Consider the following 21,997-nt stretch of genomic DNA (forward strand, 5'->3'; position numbering starts at 1 on the left):
CCCCCTCCCCGTGTCCTCAAGTCCATTCTCTCTGTCTGTGTCTTTATTCCTGTCCTGCCCCTAGGTTCATGAGAACCACTTTTTTTTTTTTTTTTTTAAGATTCCATATATATGTGTTAGCATACGGTATTTGTTTTTCTCTTTCTGATTTACTTCACTCTGTATGACAGTCTCTAGGTCCATCTACCTCACTACAAATAATTCAATTTCGTTTCTTTTTATGGCTGAGTAATATTCCATTGTATATATGTGTTGCAGCACTTCTTAAGTGTGTTTCTTAGAACACTGATCCTATGGAAAATTAATATTTAAAAATATATCTCAAAATAGGAAGTTCTATGATCAAGAAAGTTGGGAAAATGGTTTGACAATCACCATGAACAGTAGTATTATTATAAGTATTAATAGTATTAAAGGCTCTGAGAAGTAATTCTATAAATAAATTTGTTTAACCCTTTAAAAAACCTAATTCTCCCAACTCCTCTAGCAATTATAAGATGTTAACATCTTATGAAAACGATGTTCTGAAAAAATACACACTGGGGCAATGCTGATCTGGTGGAATGAGCTTATCTATTATTTTATTTTTAAATTTTTATCTTATTATTTTCCTAAAAAGATTCATAGAGGAAACCCATAAGAATCCACTTTCAAAGAGTCATGTAACGTAACTGTTGCCCTAAATAAATATTTTATTGTCTCAATATATTAAGTAGAATAATCTCTTAAATGCTAAGAATAACTATAAACTAGCTTATATTGCTTATAAAACTTTTAATCAGTTCATAACTTTTTCTAGTTTTCAAGATTTACAAATGGTATTAAAAGTTAAAAATATATTCATAGTATTAATATATAATTTTTTAGGACAAGAATTACTTCGTGAGGAAAAATGATAATCAAAAGATATGCTCTCTTCTCGATTCCTTTCAAGGTTTAAGAATCACTATGATACTTAAGTTTTATTTCTTTATGCAGTATGTTAATAATCTGTTCTTCTAGGCTAAAAATGCTTTAGAAATAAGTGCTCTAAAAACAAATCTTACCACTGGGCATTCCCATAATAAAGCATCCTCTATTTTTTCTGATTTGGAACATTTTGGCATTTCATAAAGTTTTCTTGGCTCTGATGCAACACTGGGGAAAAAAAAAAGATTATTCTTCTTCATAAATGAGGTAGTGTTTGCTCAGATTTGAGGGATTTTTTTTTTTTTTAATTCAGAGATTTGGAATACCAAAAATACAACTTGCTACTTTGCTTTCCTCTTCTCGATTAAATGTTAACATTTTTTTTTCTGATCACAAAATTCATAATACACATTCATAGAAAAAAATCTAAAATATATAATAAACTAAAATAAATTATAATAGTATAAAACTACCCAATATTAACATTTTGGCTCAGTATTAATATCTTGGTTCATTTCCCTCTAGCTTTTCTTTATATACACATACCCACCTGCTGATCACTTTCCAAAATTGGATCATATTGAATTCTTTCTTTACCCTTTAACGTTTATTATGAATATCTCTGTTGAATTCCACATTCATAAACTGTTATTCCAACATCATAAAATGAAAATTAATTAGATAAAGAGTTCCTTTATTTGCGATGCAAATTAGTAGATAAAAAAGGAAATACCCTTTAAGGCTTTTTTTTTTACTCCCAAGTTGTGTTTCAGAAAGGTTGAATAAGTTTATACTTCTGCCAATACTGAACACTATAATTTTGATATGAAAAATAGTCTCTTACCTTTAATTTATACTTCCCTGATTACTGAGCGGTATACATAGATGTTTTCATTTTTTTAAACTCATGAACTTTAAAATTAAACTACTATTTAGAAACAATTTTTAGGGTGACAATTTTATTCAACTTTGATGTACTCTCACTGACTCAAAGCTTTAAACCAAACAGAATTTCACAGGAATGAAAGCAACCTCATATATGATTCTAACCTATGGGTAAAACACCCCTGAATGGCATATTAAAGAACTCCAATGGTATTTACCATTGGATCACCAATCAATGCCACTTACTCTGATTTTTTTAAAATTTTCAATTAAAGCAGCTACCTCTAAATTGGAAAAGTTACAATATGGGCATTAAATGATACCAAAGAATTACTGTTAATTTTCCTGGGCATGATAATGACATTTTGATGATATAAGAAGATGTCCAGATTTCCACTTCTAGCATGAGAGTATGAGGAGCTCTATGGACATGTTCCCCAGGAAAATGGTGAGAATTATAAAAGGACAACTAATTAAAGTCTCTGGAAGTGGTCCTAGAGGTATATAACAAATGAAAAAACATTTACTCAAAAAAATCTACTAGAACTCAGTAAGAACAGTAAGAGTCTATGGTGTTTGAAATAATATGTGCTCCCTCCCCACCATTCTTAGCTCAGCAAGATGAAAACTCTACTCCAGACTGGTACAGCCAAGAGCACAGGGCTCCCTCAACCCCCGGCTCCCAGAGGGTTACCTTCCCTCGAAGGGTAGAATGACAGCATTTTCCATCCAGCATCCACCTCCTCATTGCTGGGCCTGGGTCCTAGGTTAGTGCAGTCAAGAGGTGGGACTCCCTTCTTCTGCCTAGCCCCTACTCATGGGATGGAGGCTCTACCTTGGGCCTGCCATGCCTAAGAATACTGGAGGTCTCAGTATTACCACCTCATAAAGCAGTGGTTCCACATTCAGAGTGGCAAGAAAATCCGAGGCTAATGTCTGCCCCAACCCCATGTGCTCAGCTAGAGTAGGGGAGTCATTCAGAGGCAAAAGTGCCACTGACCCTCTCCCCCTGCCAGCTTGAGAGCCTTGGCTTGAAGATTTTGCCTGGTGGAGAAGCAGGCCATAAAGCAGATAGCCCCAAGTCTCTTCCCAGAGAAACTGACTTCATTTGTAACAGAGTGAGAAGTTCTAGCCTAAGAGCACTCTCACAACCAGTGGAGGCTGTGGTGAAAGGCAAATGAGTAGAGATCTGTAGATTCACTGGCCATACAGGCTAAACTGTAGGCTGGCTAATTTGCTGGACAGAACCAGAAAAAGACTGCTGGGAGGAGCCCTCCAGGGTCAGAACAAATCTCAAACACTACCTAAAACACCATTGTCTCTAACTTCTGGTTTCTGGTCCATCAGTCACGTCCTCACAACAAGAAAATAGCTAAGCAAACTGAAAATCAACAACTCTTATTAGTTACATCAGATAATTGAGGTCAGAGGGCAAATTGCTGCCCCCAAAACTGGAGAGAGAGGTGGATACCAAGAATCACAGCTTACTAGAAGCAAAAACCCAGGAGCAAGCCACTGGAGTCAGTACTGGGGAGACAAAAACAAGAACACCGGAGAAAATTTTAGGCGCTGACACCTACAGCGACAGCAAGCAACAAACACAGCCTAACTCCTAGCCAGAATAACATTAATCTCACTCTAAAGACCTATTTACTGCAATTCCTTTTACCCAATACATCATGTACGACTTTCAACAAAAAATTACAAGGCACGTTAAAATGCAAAATACGAAGTTTAAAGAGACAAAGCAAGTGTGAGGACCAGACTTAAGTTATGGTGCAGATTTTGGAATTATCAGATTGGGAACTTAAAATAAATATGATTAATATGCTAAGGACTCTAATGGAAAAAGTGGACACATGGAGGAACAGATGGGTAATTAAGCAGAGAGACAAAAATCCTAAGAAAAATCAAAAGGAAATGCTAGAAATCAAAAACACCATAATACAAATGAAGAATGTCTTTGATGGGCTTATCAGGAGACCGGACACAGCCGAGGAAAGAATCAGTGATCTTGAACATACGTCAACAGAAACTTCCCAAACTAGAAAGAAAAAAGAATGAATAAAGCAGAACAGAACATCTAAGAACTGTGGGAAATTGGAAAATGTGTAATGAACACATAATGGGAATACCAGAAGGAGAAGAAAGAGAACAAAACAGAAGAAATACTGTAATAATAATGGCTGAAAATTTTCCAAAATTAATGACAGACACCAAACCACATATATAGGAAGCTTATAGAACACCAAGCATGATAAATACCAAAAAATCTATACCTAGGCAAACCATATTCCAACTGTAGAAAATCAAAAACAAAGAGAACATCTTGAAAGACGGGAGAGGGAAAAAAAATCACCTTACCTACAGATGAACAGGTTAAGAATTACACTGGACTTCTCTTCAGAAACCATGCAAGCAAGTAGAGAGTGGAGCGAAATATTTAAAGTGATGAAACAAAACAAACTCCCACCAACCTAGAATTCTGTATCCTGAGAGGTTATCCTTCAAAAGGTGAGGAGAAATAAGACTTTTTCAGACAAACAAAATTGAGGGAATGTGTTGTCAGTGAACCTGCCTTATAAGAAAGTTCTGCCTTAAGAACTCAAAGAAGTTCTCCAGAGAGAAGAAAAATGATATCGGTCAGAAACTCAGATCTACATAAAGAAAAGAAGAATGTTAAAGAAGGAATAAATAAAGATAAAATAAAATCCATCATTTTTCTTATACTTAATTGATTTAACAGATAAAAATGTATTTATAATAATGTATTCAGCAACAAGGTATTCAATGATTACAGCTTATGGATAAGTAAAATGAATGACAGCAATATTATAAAACACAGGAGGGAGGAATTAGAAACACTCTGTTATAAGGTAGCTGCACTACTCATGAAGAGAGTAGGAGAGAGTGACTTGAAAGTGACTTAGATTAGTTGTAAATGTATACTGCAAGTTCCAAGGCAACCAATAAAAAGTTTAAAAAAGAAATATAATTGATATGTTAAAGTGGAGAGAAAATGTAATCATATAGGATGCTCAGTTAAAACCAGAGAAGGCAGAAAAAGAATAAAAGACAAAGAAACAAAGAACAAACACAATGAATAGAAAATAGTTACAAATATGGGAGGTATCAAAACAACTACATCAATAATCACTTTAAATGTGAGTGGTCTGAATACACCTATCAAAAGACAGAGTGTCAGAGTAGATTAAAAACAAGACTCAAATATATGTTATAACATGTAAGGATACCATGCAAATATTATCCACAAGAAAGCTGGAGTAGCCATATTAATTTCAGACACAGGAGACTTTGACAAGGAAAATTATCAGGGATAAAGAGTGGCATTACTTAATGTGTATGCATCTAACAACAGAATGTCAAAATATGTGAGACAAAAACTTATAGAACACAAGGAGAAATAGACAAATCCACTAATACAGAGACTTCAAAGCAACCTCTATCAGTAACTGACAGATCCAACAAGCAGAGTCCATAAGGATATAGTTGAACTGAACAGTACCATCAATCAGCTGGGTGCAACTGACACCTTTAGAGTACTTCATCCAACAACAAGGGAATACACATTCTTCTCAAGCCCACGTGAAACATTCACCAAGATAGACCACACTCTGGGCCATAAAGTATACTTCAACAAATTTTAAAAACTAGAAATAATACAAAATATGCTCTCAGAACACAGTGGAATTAGATTAGAAATCAATAACAGAAAGATAGCTGGAAAATCTCAAAATATTTGGAGATTAAATGATACATTTCTAATTAACACAAGGGTCAAAGAAACTCTCAAAAGAAATTTTAAAATGAATATACAATGTATCAACATTTGTGGGATGCAGCAAAAACAGTCCTTAGAGGGAAATGTATTGCATTAAATATATATATTAGAAAAGGAGAGGTGTTTCTGGGTTGGTGAACACATGGAGATTCAGGAAGAGTGGCGGGCTCAAAGAGCATAGAAGCTCTGTGCTCCTTCCCATATACACTGCCCTATGCATCTCTTCCATCTGGCTGTTCCTGAGTTATAAACTTTTACAATAAACTGGTAATCTACTAAGAAGCCAGTCACACACAAAAATCACATATTATGTGATTCAATTTTTTGAAATGTCCAAAACAGATGAATCTATAGAGACAGAAAGTAGACTAGCAGTTGCATAGGGCTGAGGGTGATGAAGGTATCCTGGTGATAGCTAAAGGGTACAGTGTTTCTTTTTGAGGTAATGAAAATGTTCTAAAATTAACTCTAGTGATGGCTGCCTATATGAACCATCAGTGGTTCATCAAATTCATTTTCATTGAATTTCAAGGAAGTAAAAATCATTGAATTGTACACTTTAAAAGGGTGAATTACAAAGCCGTTAAAAAAGAAAAAGGAAATAACCATATTTTTTAAGAGCAGCAAACAAGTACGGCAAGATGTTTGGAATATGCTTTAAAATATTTAGCAAAGGAATAAAGGAAAAGGGGGTGGGAAAAGATAAGCAAATGTGGCAAAATCTTGATCCTTTTTGAATCTAGGTAATGAATATATGGGGTTCACTATGTTATTCTCTACTTGAGCAAGTTTGAAAATTTTCTTCTAAAACAAAGGCAAGTAGTTTCAAAACAAAACACAGAAAGTCTTCTCTAAAACAGCATCTAATTAGTAGGTACCTGGATCTCTTGACTCTGGTTTCTTATAAGCAGAATAAAATACTACATTGTACTCAGCCATCTGTCATTTTGCCTGCAATATAAATTTGCTTCAAATTGGTGTTTACAAGGATAAAACCTCAAACTTTAGATTTAACAAGATTTTAAAATTACATGCATTTTACCCCCTACCCTTATTTTGGACCGATTTCTCCATTCTCCTATTTCACTAAGCACTAATGTAGGCATGTGTTTCTATAAAAATTAGAGTTAAGATCAACAGTCAAATGAATTACAGCAAAAACTTTCACCAAAAAGATACCTGCTGACACAGCACCGATAGTTGTCAAAATATATTCTTCCTCTCTCATAGGCTATTGGTGACTTGGAATGAGTTGTCCAAACATTCTTAAACTTAGTACTTTCCTAAAAGACACAAGGAATTTCGATTTAGCAAATAACTCCTAAGTTTCTACTGTGCACCAATTTTAAGTTGGATAGTTACATTTACAGTTTTCAAAGTAATTTCATGTACGTTCTTAAAAAAACATTATGTTCAATTCTTCCTCACTCCGCCTTCACGTTTTGGCTTAAGTGGGGTGACCAATTTTTAGAAAAAAACTGTCTGCAAGAAGACATAAGAAAGTTAAAACTAAAAGCATGTGGCGGTTCTATTAAAGGCTATTTACTAATCCTCCAGGTTCAAGGCCTGGATCACCCTGCCCATCACGGGTGATCTTCTTAAAACAGGGCTGTATTGAGTGAAAACTGCACCCCGGCCGGAAGCTTGACTCCCACCCCTAGCCCCACCCCCCGCCAGTCGCCCCGCTGCCCCTGGTTCGGCTCCCGGCCGGCGGGCGGTCACCTGGCACACCAGCGCCCGCAGGATACCCAGGTTCGTCCTCTGCACCACGCCCGCATCCCGAGAGAAGAAGCCCAGCGCCCGGCGACTCAGCCTGCGGCACACGTTGGGCTTCTGGCTTGGGCCCATGGAGGTGCGGGCCGGTGGGAGTTGGCAGGGCTCAAGAGGGGTGCGCCTCTCACTCCGGCGCCGGGCAACGGCCGCTACCTTCGAACCTCCAGGCCCCAACTCCCCGAGGGGGCCAGGAAAAGCTGACACCCGGAGCCGGGCCGGGGGAGCACGGCAGTGGGACGAAGGAAGGCAGAGCCGGCGTCGCCCGAGAGCGGGCAATTGGGAAGGAAAAGAAACTCCCTTCCTGGCTGACCCTTCAAACACTCTCCGGCTGCTGCCCCGGCGGCAGACACTGCGACGCCCGTAACGCGCGATCCGCCGGAGCCGTTCCCTCACTGGGAAATGTAGTTCCCAGTGTCCTCGGAGGGATCTTGACTTGTTCCCAGAACTACAACCCCCACAAGGCAGCGGGGAGCGAGCGCTTGCCCTGGCCCCGCCTCTAACCGGCCGTGGCCCCGCCCTGCCCCGCCTCCTCTGGCCCCGGCGGAGGCTGCGCCGTAGGGCTGGCGCGCCTTTCCGGCTCTGCACGCGGCGCCGCGGGAGGACCGTGGGGGCGCTGTGCTGCAGCCTCTTGGTTCCCGTTACCTGTTCGAGCCCTGCATTTAGGGGTCCGTCCCTTGCCGCCCCGGTACCCTTACGTCTCTCAGCCCCCGACTTTTGCTCTGAGAGGCCCTGACAGGGCGCCGAGAGGGGGGTAGTGTCGTGTGCTACCGCCCCTCTCCCCCGAAGGCAGCGTCCTGTGCTAAAGAAAGGTACGCCCTCGGCTTTCCCTTCAGTCACGCGTTGGACGTTGTGGATGAGGTGGACGGTTAAACCTTTTGGGTCCGTAAACACTATGCTTTTGTTATTATGAGTTAGTGGTGAAGGTGCTGGCATTCCCACCAAACTAGAGTTGAATTACTTTCGCGGAGGCCCGCCCTTTTGTGGTCCGCGGAGACGCAGGCTGGTTTTGCGATAATTGCTGCATTGTCCTTACTCTCGCCTTTTTTCCCCCTCCTTATCGGGAGTGAAATATGAAATATTTACATTGTTATTGAACTGCCTAGGGTACTCCACGTTGATTCCTCTAAGTAAAAGATAACTTTGTGACTAGCCCTGCCTGTAGGGTCAAGGTTCCTGTCATATCCTCAAGGGCTGGGTCACCTTAAGTGCCTTGAGGGTGGTGTCTTTGCATCTCCCACGTGGCCTCTTGTTCAGACGTGGGCTAGGGAGTGATTGCATTTGACTGACAGAGCAAAAAGTACAATACTGGGTGAGTGCATTGGTTTTAAGTGTTTAGGAAAAATTTGTCATATCTCTTTTTAACTCTGCTGAATTTCCTTTAGGGCCTGGGCTTTTGCTGATTTTTTCATGACTTATTTACAGCATACTGTGGAGTGCTTTGTATATTTTTAGAGAGCGCTATAATAGTTAATTTGGTAATTCATGAATGCAGCTGTCACTGAGAAAACGGACCCAGAAAAGATAACTGGGCTTTCTTTGGCTGAAATGAAATTCAAATCATTGCTGAATTGAATTGATCACCTCTTTTTTTCTCCTTTCCCTTCACCCCAACTTGTTTGTCTCCCAGTGGTCTGTATCTCACCACCAAGTCACCCAACGGACAGTCATCCTAGATGCCCTCTTTTCTGTCACCCTCAACCAAGTGCTTTTGGTTCTGTTATCCATCTCCTCTTCATATCCCCCCGGAGTAATTTAGGGCCTCACCATTTTATCACATTATTATGTTAAGTAGCCTCCTTTCTGCCTTACTTAAATACTTTCAATTCCAACCCTCCACACTGCTGCCAGAGTGATTTTTCTAAAGCACAAATCTGTCATTTCCCTATTTAATCTTTCAGTGGCTCCCAGTCACCCAGAGCAGAATTTCTCAAACCTAAGTAGATACCTAGGATTCTCTGTGGTGAACTTAAAATATGTTCAGTATAAACGGTTGTACATTACATGAAGCAAAACTGTAAAACAAATAAATTCTGATGAATGCTTATTCATTGTTACCAATGAGACTGTTTTTGCTGGACCTATCATGCTCTAAAAAGTAAACCTTCACTGTCCTCCAGGGCATAAATTCCTTACAGAAAGGCCTGTCCGCATTGTCCTTGTGTTGAGAGATTACTGAGTGACTTCACCTCTTTTCTTTATTTAAACCAATGTAAAAATCTTCCTTTGTTCATTGTGTCATGATTTCATTTGACCTTCACTTGACAAACATCATTTATGTAAAAGTCTCCATGTCTCTCATTAACCTGTGCCAATGATGAACCACTTGTTTGCCAGTGCAGTCCTGAACACAAGCGTGTGAACTGAAATCTTGTGACAGTACTGTAATCAATTAAAAGGTAGTCATCCAGATGATCCAGAGTATCCTTTTGTTCAAAAAAATTTTTTTATTTAGATTTTTAGCAAATTAAAAGTAAAACATTTCTCTAGAGAAATCTCATAACCTCGAGGCTACGTATACGAATTCCTCGAGGTTTGTATAGGTGCCTTATAGGACAAAATCTGAATGCCTTAGTGTAGTATACAGGGCACTTTACTATCTGCATCTTGCCTACATTTTCAGCTTCATCTTTGCCCGTTCTTCACATTTGCTCCTTTTTTTTTTTTTAAAGAGTCTCTGCTTTTTTAAAAAATTTATTTAATTAATTTATTTATTTATTATTTTTGGCTGCTTTGGGTCTTCGTTACTGCGCGCGGGCTTTCTCTAGTTGCGGTGAGCGGGGGCTTCTCTTCGTTGTGGTGTGCGGAATTCTCATTGCGGTGTCTTGTTGCGGAGCACGGGCTCTAGGCGTGTGGGCTTCATTAGTTGCGGCATGCGGGCTCAGTAGTTGTGGCTCACGAGCTCTAGAGCACAGGCTCAGTAGTTGTGGCACACGGGCTTAGTTGCTCTGTGGCATGTGGGATCTTCCCAGACCAGGGCTCCAACCTGTGTCCCCTGCAATGGCAGACGGATTCTTAACCACTGCGCCACCAGGGAAGCCCCACGTTTGCTCTTGTGCTTCTGACATGTTGCCTACTTGCTCAAGCCAGGGTGCCTTTACATTTAAAATTTTCTTTGTCTGGAACTCCCTTCCTCTCCTCTTACCTGTTTATCTCAAGACTCATCCCAGGTATTACAGCTCCACTCACACACTTTTCCTGACCCCTCCATCTTCTAACATGTTAGAAGAGACAAGGCAAGTTATAGCCTTGCCTCTTCTAACATGTTACTCTGCATACACTGGTTGTGGCACTATATTAGAATTGTTGTTTGCCTGTCTTCCCAACGTTTGTGTTTAGAGAGGTCCATTCATTCATTCAACATACATAAGCAGTAACCACATTTTAGGCAGTGTGCTAAGGATGCATATGTATGTTGAATGAATGGGCTATTCTAAAAACAATGTTGTACAGATTCTATTGTCAGCAACTAAGTACTTTTAACATAGAATCAGATTTAGTCTTCATTCTTTAAATAAGTAGGAAACCACAATATTGATAAAAAGAAATAACTTTTTAAAAACTTTAATCCCTTGTTATAAAGCAGAAACTAACACACCATTGTAAAGCGATTATACTCCAATAAAGATATTAAAATAAATAAATAAAAAATAAATAAAAAATAAATAAAAAAATTAAAAAATAAATAAAAAATAAATATGGGAATCAATCAATAAATAAAGATTCTTTTCTTCACAAACAAAAAAAAACACTTTAATCCCTAACAGTTCTACCTATAAAGTAGATATTTTCTTGTTGAAGGTAAAATGTCATGAACAGATACCCCTAGGTTAAGATTTGGAAATTACTTCTCTTAATTTGGGGCATAAAACAAACATTAGTTCTTCTTTTTTTTTTTTTTCATTCTGTGTCTGTGTGATGTTTAGAGAATACTTAACCATCCTTGCCATGATATTTTAAAGGCAGAAAAGAGGACATATGAGTTGAGTTCAGAAGTTAATAAAATGCTTTTTGTTCACATACGTCGTTTAAAGAGGCATAACAGAATAAATGTATAAAACACTCCGGTTATTAAACCTGAACATTTGTTCAGAGACAAAGAAATTTGAGCCAAGGCCACAAGAGGTCATTCATTCAACATGTAATTATTTTCATCTACAATGTGCTGGCAGCTATTTTGGCATAGGGTATAACAATGAACAGGGAACAAGGTCCTCACGTGTTGGGAGAGATAGACAATACATAGATTTTAAAAATAAGATTTTCAGGTAGTGATAAAGTGCTGGGAAGAAGAGAAAACAGAGTGATGTGCTCGACAGTGAGTGGTTGAGAGCCCTGCTGTACCCAGAATGGTCAGGAAAGGCCTCTCTGAAGAGTGGAGTTTGAACTGAGCCCTGAATGATGAGGATGAGCCAATCTGCATGAACTGAGGTTAGAGTAGTCCAGGCAGAGGGATGCTCCAATTCAGGGTCCCCAAGGCAGTCACAACGTTGGATTATTCTACAACTATGAGAAGGCTAGTGTGATTCTTTAGTGTGCGTGAGGGAAGTGAACTTGCCGAGGTAGGCTGGGACCAAGTCACATCGGGTATAAGGAATTTTGGATTTTATTCTGTTGTGATGGGAAGCCATAGGACACTTTGAAGAAGGAGTGTAACATGATCTAATTTGTTATAGTAAGATCATTGTGGCTATAGTGTACTGCAGTGGCGCAAGAATGGAAACAAGGAGATGGTGGCTGTTGCATTGGTCCAGGTAAGAGATGATAGATGGACTAGAGTGGTAGCAGGAGAGATGGAAAGAAGGACACAGATTCAGGATATATTTATTTTGAAAGTAGAACTGACAGGACTTCTGATATAGTGGATATTAAAGATGAAGGAAAGAGTCAAGTGAAATCATGATAAAGCAGAACCACAAATCAACATCCCCAAATTCCCCAGAACAAATGGAAAGCAGGGAAATACTCACGATGTGCTGTCAATGAAAAGATGCCAAGATTTCATTAAATGTACACATTAGCATTATAGACGTTAATGCTGGAGAATGTTAGGATCTGTTCTGTGGCTGGGGCATGTGGGAAGAGAGGAATAAAATCAGGTCCCAGAAGTAGGCAGGGGTCAGAGCATGTGAGCCCATGGCAATGTGATGGGAAAAATCTCTGGAGTGATATTACATTCCCTAAAGAGATAGTTGGGTACAGCATCAGGACAAGAGTGAAGTAGAGAGACCAGTTTGCAGGTAATTGTAGTAGTTCAGGTGAGAGTGAGTCACTTTTGGAAATTTATTTTGAAATTATTGAGGCTTTTAACCATAAATTTGGTTCTTTTATTTTTTCTCTGCATATTTTGATGATATATGTCTGAACATGTAGTAGATTCATTCATATACAAAATCCAGAAAGATTTAGGTTTAAAGGATTGATAGTAAAGTTTACAAACTATTCCCTTATTTAAAAAAATATTTTATTTATTCAAAAGAATATGTATAGGTAACATAGCATAATATATAAATAATAATTATAAAATGAATACCCAGATAGCTATCATCAACTTTAAAAAAACAGAACATTACCTAAAACTTTGACGTCTCCTATGTGCCCATTGTTGTTCCTGGATCCCTCTTTCCTCTTTATATAAATAAAACACAAGTTTACATTCATAGTGTATTTCTAGGCTCTATTTTCTGGTCTATTCTATTTTTCTCTCCCTGGGTTAATGAATACCTGACCACTTTTATAATAAGACTTTCCAGCTGGTAGAGCAAGTCCTCTACCTTATTCCTTTTCTTCAGGAGGGTCTTATTTCTTTTTTGCAATTGCACTTTCATATACATTTTTAAATCTGCTTAAGTTCTACAAAAACCTTACTGGAATTTTGATTGGGATGACATTAAATCTACCTATCAATTTGAAGAGAACTGACATCTTTACCATATCAAATTATCCTATCTCTGAAGACAGTATGTCTCTCCATTTATTTAGATCTTTTTTAGTGTCTTTTAATGAAATTTTATAATCTTTTTCTTAATGGATTGCATATTTTGCAACTTTCTAAGTACATTATATTTTTGGTCAGTGTTGTAAATGGTATATGTATTTTTTTAATTAATTTTTTTTTTTGGCTGCGCTGGGTCTTCGTTGTGTGAATGGTATATTTTTAAATTAGGTCTTCTCACTATATTTTTGCTAGTATGTAAACTTGCAGTTGTCTTTTTGTATATTGATCTTACGTTTAGCAACGTTGTTTTTGTATATTGATCTTTTGTTTGCCAACATTTATCTTTAATAGCAATAATTGTCATTTGTAAGGTTTGGGGGATTTTTCTACATAGATAATCATGTCCTCTGGAAACTGTGACAGTTTTGTTACTTCCCTCTCAATTTTTTTTACTTTTTTTCCTCTTTCTTTTCTTACTATGTTGGCCAGGACCTCCAGTGCAGTGTTGAATAGAACCAGTGATAATGGACATCCTTGTCTTATTCATGTTTATAAATGGAATACTTCTAATATTTCACCATTAAGGATGACATTATAGGTTTTTGGTAGCTACCTTTTATCAGATTAATGAAATTCTCATCCATTCCATATTTGCTAAAAGTCTTGTTCATTTTATTTTTAGTCATGTATGGGTGTTGAATTTTATCAAAGACTTTCTCTGTAACTGCTGAGGTGATAAAATAATTTTTTCCCTGTAATCTGATAATGTGGTAATTACATAAATATATTTTCTAATGTTAAACCAAACTTGAGTTTAGATAAGTGATGTGTTTTGTTTTTTAAACACTGTGGAATTTGGGCAACTGCTGGCTTCATTGCTCTCTCAGCTCTTTGGATCTTTGCTAGCTTTTGGTCTCTGAGAGTTTCTCTTTCTTTTTTGCTGGCTCACTGATGTATCGATATTTAACAAGATATATTTTTTAATGTATTTGTCCAGGCTTTTGGGAATATTTTATAGCAGAAAGGTTTTTGGGGTATGAGGTTCACCAAATTACCAGAACAAGAATTCCACTTTCTCATATTTTTAGTCTAAAAGCTTCCATTAATGTAAGATATGATCACTTAGCACCATTTCTGTCTTCTCTTCTTGTCTGTGTGCACAACCATGCCTCTCCCTGCTGAAATCAAGGAAATGGAGTTGTGTGGTAGAAAGAGCATCACATCAGGAGTCACAAGGCACAAGTTGTAGCACCATCAGCATCACATAGTGAAATTTTGACCAAAACACTTACTCTGTTTCCTTCAATCATCTGCTAAGTGGAAACAGGATTGAAGTGAATCACATGAATTTATAAACATGAACACACTGTTGTAGAGAGTTTGGGGAGGAGAGAGGGTTGATTAAGTAGCACAGAGCATTGTTTTTTTTTTAGGGTGGAGAAATTTCGTATGATACTGTAATGGTGGATACATAACACTGCATTTCTTTTTTTTTTTTTTCTTTTCCTGTTGTGCCATGCACGGCACGCAAGATCTTAGTTCCCCAACCAGGGATCGAACCCGTGCCCCCTGCATTGGAAGCGTGGAGTCTTAACCATTGGAGTGCCAGGAAAGTCCCAGACTATGCATTTATTAAAACCCATATAGCTTTACAGCACATAGAGTAAAACTTAATGTATGCAGAATTTAAAAAAGAAGGGGAAGAGGGGGTTCCAGGATATAATGCAGACGGTGACAAAAGAATCTAACTCTATTACAAATGTATGCGGTGACCTCACTGAAAGGAGCAAGAGAAAAGGTGCTGACCTAAGTAACTTTGAAAATGAGACTGTAAGACTAAAAGCAGTAGGAACTATACATAAGCGCTGTCCTCTAGTTGATAAAAGTTTCCCGCAGAGGTATGGGTTAATAATTCTGAAACTACTACACATGAGTACTGGAATTAAACAATTAATAGCTGCATGGTGGATGATGGCAGCCAGGTTTCTTACTGTTGGAGTGGGAGGTTATAGACAACCAAGTGGGGAAGCTAGAATGATCCATGTGGTAATGGATTAGAGTTGGAGACATTAGTATAAACTCTAGTTAGCTTACTATAGATACAGATGGATACATATGAAACATTTATAGATAAAGATATGTGTATATACATGGTTTAGTATACACACATATGTTTCCTTGCTTTGTCAGTTGAGAGGGCCTAGAAGCAAGGACAGTGTAGTAGCAAAGAGCACACCTAGCGCCCAGACCATTCTCCAATAAAAGGAACAAACACTCTATTTATTTATTTAATAAATTATTTTATTTTATTTTATTTATTTTTGGCTGCGTTGGGTCTTCATTGCTGCACACGGGCTTTCTCTAGTTGCAGCGAGTGGGGGCTACTCTTCGTTGTGGTGCACGGGCTTCTCATTGCAGTGGCTTCTCTTTGTTGCAGAGCATGGGCTCTAGGTGTGCGGGCTTCCGTAGTTGTAGCACGCAGGCTCAGTGGTTGTGGCTCGCGGGCTCTAGAGCGCAGGCTCAGTAGTTGTGGCGCACAGGTTTAGTTGCCCCGCGGCATGTGGGATCTTCCCAGACCAGGGATTGAACCCATGTCCACTGCATTGGCAGGCAGATTCTTAACCACTGCGCCACCAGGGAAGTCCCAACACTCTTTAGAGGAAATGGTTGATTCTAGGACTGGGTCAAGGAATATACAAGAGTCTGCAACATCTTGTAGTGCCAGAAAGTAAAGAAGTGCTCAAAAACACAATGATGGGAATGTGTCAAAAGGATATAGGCGCCAACAGAAAGAGCTCTTAATGGGCAAAGCAGGAATAGTTTGAACAACAAAATAAAGTAGTATTGGGTTATAACCCAAAGTTTAAAATAAATATCTATGAGTCTGTACTGATATAAGCAAGTGATTGAACAAATAAATGGGGAAGAAGATACAAATCTCCCTTGCAAAAACATTCCAAATAATTTATGTAGACACTTCACCCTCAGAAAGGTGGAGTATAACTCCCCCCTCCTTAAGTGTTGGCTGTGCATAGTGACTTCCTGCCAAAGCATATGGTATGGAAGAGAGGGGGGTTGGTAACTTTACAGTAAAAACCTGTCAGTCACTACCTCAGCCAATTTATCAAGGTTAACAACAACAGTGGTGAGTCATGTTCATATCATGTACCCTTGATATGTGATAAGAATGGCACTTTACCTCTGTGGTTTTCCTCCCTAAAGCCCATAACCCCAGTCTAATCATGAGAAAAACATCTGGTGAATATTAACTGAGAGGCATTCTAAAGATAACTGATCAGTACTCCTCAAAACTGTCAGGGTCTTCAAAAACAAAGAAAGTTTGAGAAACTGTTAGAGCCAAAGAGAAGCCTAAGGAGACTTGATGGCGAAATGTAATGTGGTGTCCTAGATGGAATCCTGGAAGAGAGAAAGGACATTAGGGAAAAACGAAGGAAATCTGAATAAAGTATGGACTTAAGTTTATAATAATGTGTTAATACTGGCTTATGAATTGTAACAAATACACTATACTAATGTAAGATTTTAATAATGAGGAAACTATGTCAGATATATGGGAATTCTTTGTACTATCTGCAACTTTTCTGTAAATCTAAAACTGTTCTAAAATTAAAAGTTTACTTTAAAAATGCTATAGGAATATGGTAGATACCACTGAATAGAGGCGACATAGCTTTAGTGGTTTAGAAGATGAACTCAGGTACCAGCCTGCCTGGGTTCAGATCTCAGCCTCACTACTTATTAGTGTGTGAACCTGGTTACCCTAAGTAACTAGAATTACTTAACCTCTATGTGCCTCAATTTACTTATCTGTTAAATGGGTTCTTGGGAGGACTAAATGACTTAATATATGTAAAGCACTTAGAGTAATGCCTGGCACATAGTCAGCACTATATAATTGTTTGTCTATTATTACTACTTTGCTTTGCTCTTTAGCTTTGGGGATCTCTGTGATTATAGCTGAATTTCAGTGACTCACCTTCAGCATACTGAGTTTTAGCTTGGCACTCTGACAAAACAGTATTTATAATGTTTTGCTTATAAGGGAAAAATCATCAAGATGGTAAACATTCAAGAGAAAGTAGGACCAGAACTTGAGGATTCCCAACCCCAGTTTCCTGCTACATATATATAGTATTGACTGAGTGAATGCAGAAGCCATGATACCTGACAGGATACTTTTTATGGGCCTAGACATTCCAACATAGAGATTCTGAAGTTAACTTTGGTTTTCAGTAGATTCCTTATTAAAATATCCACTTCCCTTGTTAAACTGATGTTCTTTTAGGACAAAGCACTGCCTGCAGTGCAAACCCCTCAGATTTAGGGTTCAGCACCTAAAATTTTGGTGATATTTTAAACAAAATGGAATGAATGTATTATAGAAACATATGTTTTAGGCCTTTTACTTCTGTGCCTAGAATACATACCAACTCTTCAGAAAACCCCTTATAGATCAGCAGCTCAGGTAGAATAGAGCTCTGAGAAGAACGTAGAATTTGGAGTCAGGAGACCTGCTTGGAGTGTGTGTTCTTGTAGCTGTGTGATCAAGGCCACTCACTAACCCCTTTGAGCCTCAGCTCCCATCTGTAAAATGGTGATAACAGAAATGCTTGTCCTGCCTTCCTCCCTTGCTTGTAGAATTGTTGTAAGGATTAGGTGTGAAAATGAATGTGAGAGCTCTTTGTAAGTTGTAAAACCTATACAAGTATTATTTGTTATGATAATCTCAGGTTTTCAACCAGAGTAAAATTCTAATGGAGCTTTATAGTCATATTAAGTGTTGCAGTCATCTGCACACCTTTACTTACTTATTATGTAATAAACTGAAGTCATTTGAATTTAAGATGCTTTAGATGGTATATTTTCTCATAGGACTTTAGTTTTTATGATGTTTTTCTTTGGTGTAACAAAGGAAGGCATTGTTTTAATCTGGAATTGTCTCTTTGAGGTGGCAGTTTCAGGAAGTGTTTTCCAAACTCTTCATTGAGATTGGCTGTATAGAGAACACAAAAGTGTATTCCTGTCATTTAGAAGTTGTCTCCTACAGACACAGACCTTCTTGTCCTGGTGTGGAGCTGACCAGCAGAGGGTGCACAAGCTTTCCCAGCAGCTAGGCTGGGCAGACCTGACTGGTGCCATCTGTGTGTGCTGCCTGATGATTAACAAGTACTATAAATGAAAAGGTTCTAGCACATCGGAAACACAGTTACCAAATGGAAAGAGACAGCAGCCATAATGTCACACAGCAGTGTAGGAAGTACCTCCCTAGTTGGTGAATAGGAAGTTTCTGGATTACTGGAATTTGATATTCTAACGTGGGTTTATTTGTCTGTTTTCCACCTTCTCCTGCTACTCTTTGCTTTTTCCAATTTCTTTCTCTTTCCGGGTTTTTTACCCCACCTTCTCAGCATCTGCGATTGTCTGCCTCACCTGGTCTAACAAATTGGGGTCTTTTAAAAGTAGCCTGTCCCTGGACTTCTTTGACCTTAAGGTATTTGGGTCCTGAATCCAGCCAACTACAGCATTCTGTCTGGGTCCCACCAACCAAACTCTTACAAACTCCATGGCATCTTTTCCTCCATAGAAATGAGTGACCATCAGAAAATTTTGTAACCTTTTAGTGTTACTGTCACTACTGCCCGTATCATCTTTTTTTCCCCCTTCCTTCCCAAGCGTGGATAGTATATAGAATGTATATAGTTACTGGTTTTTAAAATATTTTTATATTTTCTGATTATAAAAGTAATTTGAGTTTTCTCGAAAAGAACATATTGAGACACATGAAGAAGAAAATATAAGGATCTCCTTAAGCCTTTCAGTCAAAGGGAACTACCATAAACTCTTCCAGACTTTCTCTATGCATACACATAGGTGTTGGTATGTGTATTAATTTTTTAAAATGAGATCATACCATAGGTACTCTTTTGTACCTTTTTTACTCTACCTAATAAATCATGGACTTCTTTCCATATCAACAACTTTAGGTTTTTAGCAACATTTTAAGTAACTACATAATTTTCCTTTATATAGGTGTACAGTAATTTAGTCAGTTCTCTAAAGATGAATATTTGGATTGTTGGCAGTTTTTCAGTGTAATGCTGTGACAAATCCTTAATATATTCTTCTGATTATATTCTTAGGATATATTTCTAGAAATGGAATTTTCCATCAGATTTCTTCTTTAAAAATGTTCATGTGTATTGCCAAAGTTCCCTCAGGAAAGGTTCCTTGGTACAATCTCCCTGGCAATGTGTGAGGATGCTTGTTCTTGCACACCACTGATCACATTTCACCTTTGCCAAAATGATGGTGAGTAACCCATTGCACCAATTTTTTTTTAATTGGTGGACTTTCCACTCTCCATGTCACCCCAGAAAATTAATCTATGGCAGCAGTTCTCAAGTTTTCTGGTCTCAGGACCACTTGACACTCTGAAAAATTATAGAGGCCTCCCAAGAGCTTTTGTTTATGTGGATCATAGTTATCATTGTTTGCTGTGTTAGAAATTAAACCTAAGAAAAAATTTAAATATTTATTTAAGTCCTTTTAAAACAATAATAAACCTATTGCATATTAGTATGAATACCCTTTTTATTAAAAGTATTTTCCAAAAGAAAAAAGTTAGAAGAGTAGCATGGTTTTACATTTTTGCAGATCTCCTTAATGTATGGCCTAAAAGAAGATGGCTAGATTCTTATATTTGCTTTTGCACTGTCTATTATGATATGTTGTTCTGGTTGATATATATGAAGAAAATCTGATCTCACACAGATATATAAGTAGTTAGAAAGGGGCGGAGTACTTTAAAAGTCTATTCAGGTGAGTGTGAAGAATCTCCTTTAATACTACACTAAATCCCAGTAAGTGGTAGCTTCTTTTTTTAATTAATTAATTAATTTATTTATTTATTTTTGGTTGTGTTGGGTCTTCGTTGCTGTGTGTGAGCTTCCTCTAGTTGCAGCGAGCTGGGGCTTCTCATTGTGGTGGCTTCTCCTGTCGTGGCTCGCGGGCTCTAGGCGCACGGGCTTCAGTAGTTGTGGCACACGGGCTTAGTTGCTCCGTGGCATGTGGGGTCTTCCTGGACCAGGGCTCGAACCCGTGTCCGCCTGCATGGGCAGGCGGATTCTTAACCACTGCACCACCAGGGAAGTCCATGTGGTAGTTTCTTAAAGGTTAATTGCAATATAATATTTGAAATCATACCTGTGAACTTTTTCTACTCTGTTACATTAAAATCCATTGGTCTGTCTTGTACTTTGAGTGGATCTTTTACCCATGCATGATTTTGTGATATCATATGTTGGCCATCTGGAAAATATTGGTTCACTGAGTTATGCAGGTCTTCCAAATGTTGACATATTTCATTTTACAATATCAAAAATACTTTATTCTCATCAGAACAGTGTTTAAGTGTCAGCAAGCTGTTAAGCTCACAGTGGTGGACACAGGGTTTCCAAAATTCTAATTTTTTTTTTTTTAAAGATCAAATTTATAGAGAGAATGTTTTGCTTATCTCTTTTAAATTTTATTTATTTATTTATTTATGGCTGTGTTCGGTCTTTGTTTCTGTGCGAGGGCTTTCTCCAGTTGTGGCAAGTGGGGGCCCCTCTTCACCGCAGTGCACGGGCCTCTCACTATCGCGGCCTCTCTTGTTGCGGAGCACAAGCTCCAGACGTGCAGGCTCAGTAATTGTGGCTCACGGGCCCAGCTGCTCCGCGGCATGTGGGATCTTCTGGGACCAGGGCTCGAACCCGTGTCCCCTGCATTGACAGGCGGATTCTTAACCTCTGCGCCGCCAGGGAAGTCCCCAAAATTCTAATTTTTGCTTGAAACCTTGAATTTTATCAATGGCAACAAATGCTGTCAGTTGTTTTCTTGACAGGCTTACTTTGTTTTTGAGAAAATGCCAAAGTAAAAATGGGGTTCCATGAAAACAATCTTCATTGCTTCATCAAGGATATGCTTAAGTGAAACTGGTTTTTTTCTTTTTTTTTCTTCAAATGCATGGTTGGTAAAGAAGGCATGACCTCTAGTATAGTTTGGTGCAACTGCCTTGTTTCAGACCAAGATCCCAGCAATTTTATCCACCATTGCCTGTACACCATCAGTGCAAGTGTCACCACAGTAAAAAAGGCAAATAACATGTTGATGGTATTATGAAAATAATTCTGACCTTTTGCAGACCCACTTAAAGTGTCTTGGGGGCCCCTAGGGATCTGTAGACCACACTTTGAGAACCTCAAAAGGTCTAAGGTAATCATAGGAACTCATTCTCTTACCAGAGACTGGTTTAGGAATAGTTTGTGACCCAATTCTGGCCAGTGACATCTGAGAGCAAGTCTGTTGAGGAACTTGTGAAAAAGTTTCCTCATCACTAAAAAGAGACATAAGAAGGAGATGGTCCTTTTCCTGCTCTGGATATTGTCATGCCAGTGTGATGCCTGGAACTGCTGCAGCTGTTTGTAATTAACAAAGCGAACCAGCCTTAGAATGAAGGTGATGCTATTTAGAGCAAGATGGAGAAATGGCATGAACCTGGGTCCTTGATGACATTATAGAACTGAAACCATACCTGGAACTTGCCCAACCTCTGGAATTAGTTCTGAGAGATAACATGCTCTATTTATCTGAGCCAGTTTGAATAGTGTCTTCTGTTACTTGCAGTCAGAAGC

At 38.5% G+C, this 21,997-nt stretch overlaps 2 protein-coding genes across 2 annotated transcripts in view; one reads left to right on the forward strand and one right to left on the reverse strand.

Moving 5' to 3' along the window:
* Nucleotides 1–7,701, reverse strand: part of DCAF17 (DDB1 and CUL4 associated factor 17) — a 32,118-nt gene extending 24,417 nt beyond the window's left edge. The window contains exons 1-3 of the mRNA XM_068543921.1: nt 7,319–7,701; nt 6,776–6,879; nt 1,047–1,137 (exon numbers count right to left, since the gene is read on the reverse strand). Coding sequence (XP_068400022.1) covers nt 1,047–1,137; nt 6,776–6,879; nt 7,319–7,444 — 321 coding nt within the window. The 5' untranslated portion in view covers nt 7,445–7,701. The remainder of the gene's footprint in view (nt 1–1,046; nt 1,138–6,775; nt 6,880–7,318) is intronic.
* A 255-nt stretch (nt 7,702–7,956) lies between these two features.
* Nucleotides 7,957–21,997, forward strand: part of METTL8 (methyltransferase 8, tRNA N3-cytidine) — a 79,990-nt gene continuing 65,949 nt past the window's right edge. Inside the window, exon 1 of the mRNA XM_068543922.1 lies at nt 7,957–8,178. The gene's annotated coding sequence lies outside the window, so the exon portion shown is untranslated. The remainder of the gene's footprint in view (nt 8,179–21,997) is intronic.

This window comes from Eschrichtius robustus, chromosome 5 (genome assembly GCF_028021215.1).
Source record: "Eschrichtius robustus isolate mEscRob2 chromosome 5, mEscRob2.pri, whole genome shotgun sequence".
Classification (NCBI taxonomy): domain Eukaryota; kingdom Metazoa; phylum Chordata; class Mammalia; order Artiodactyla; family Eschrichtiidae; genus Eschrichtius; species Eschrichtius robustus.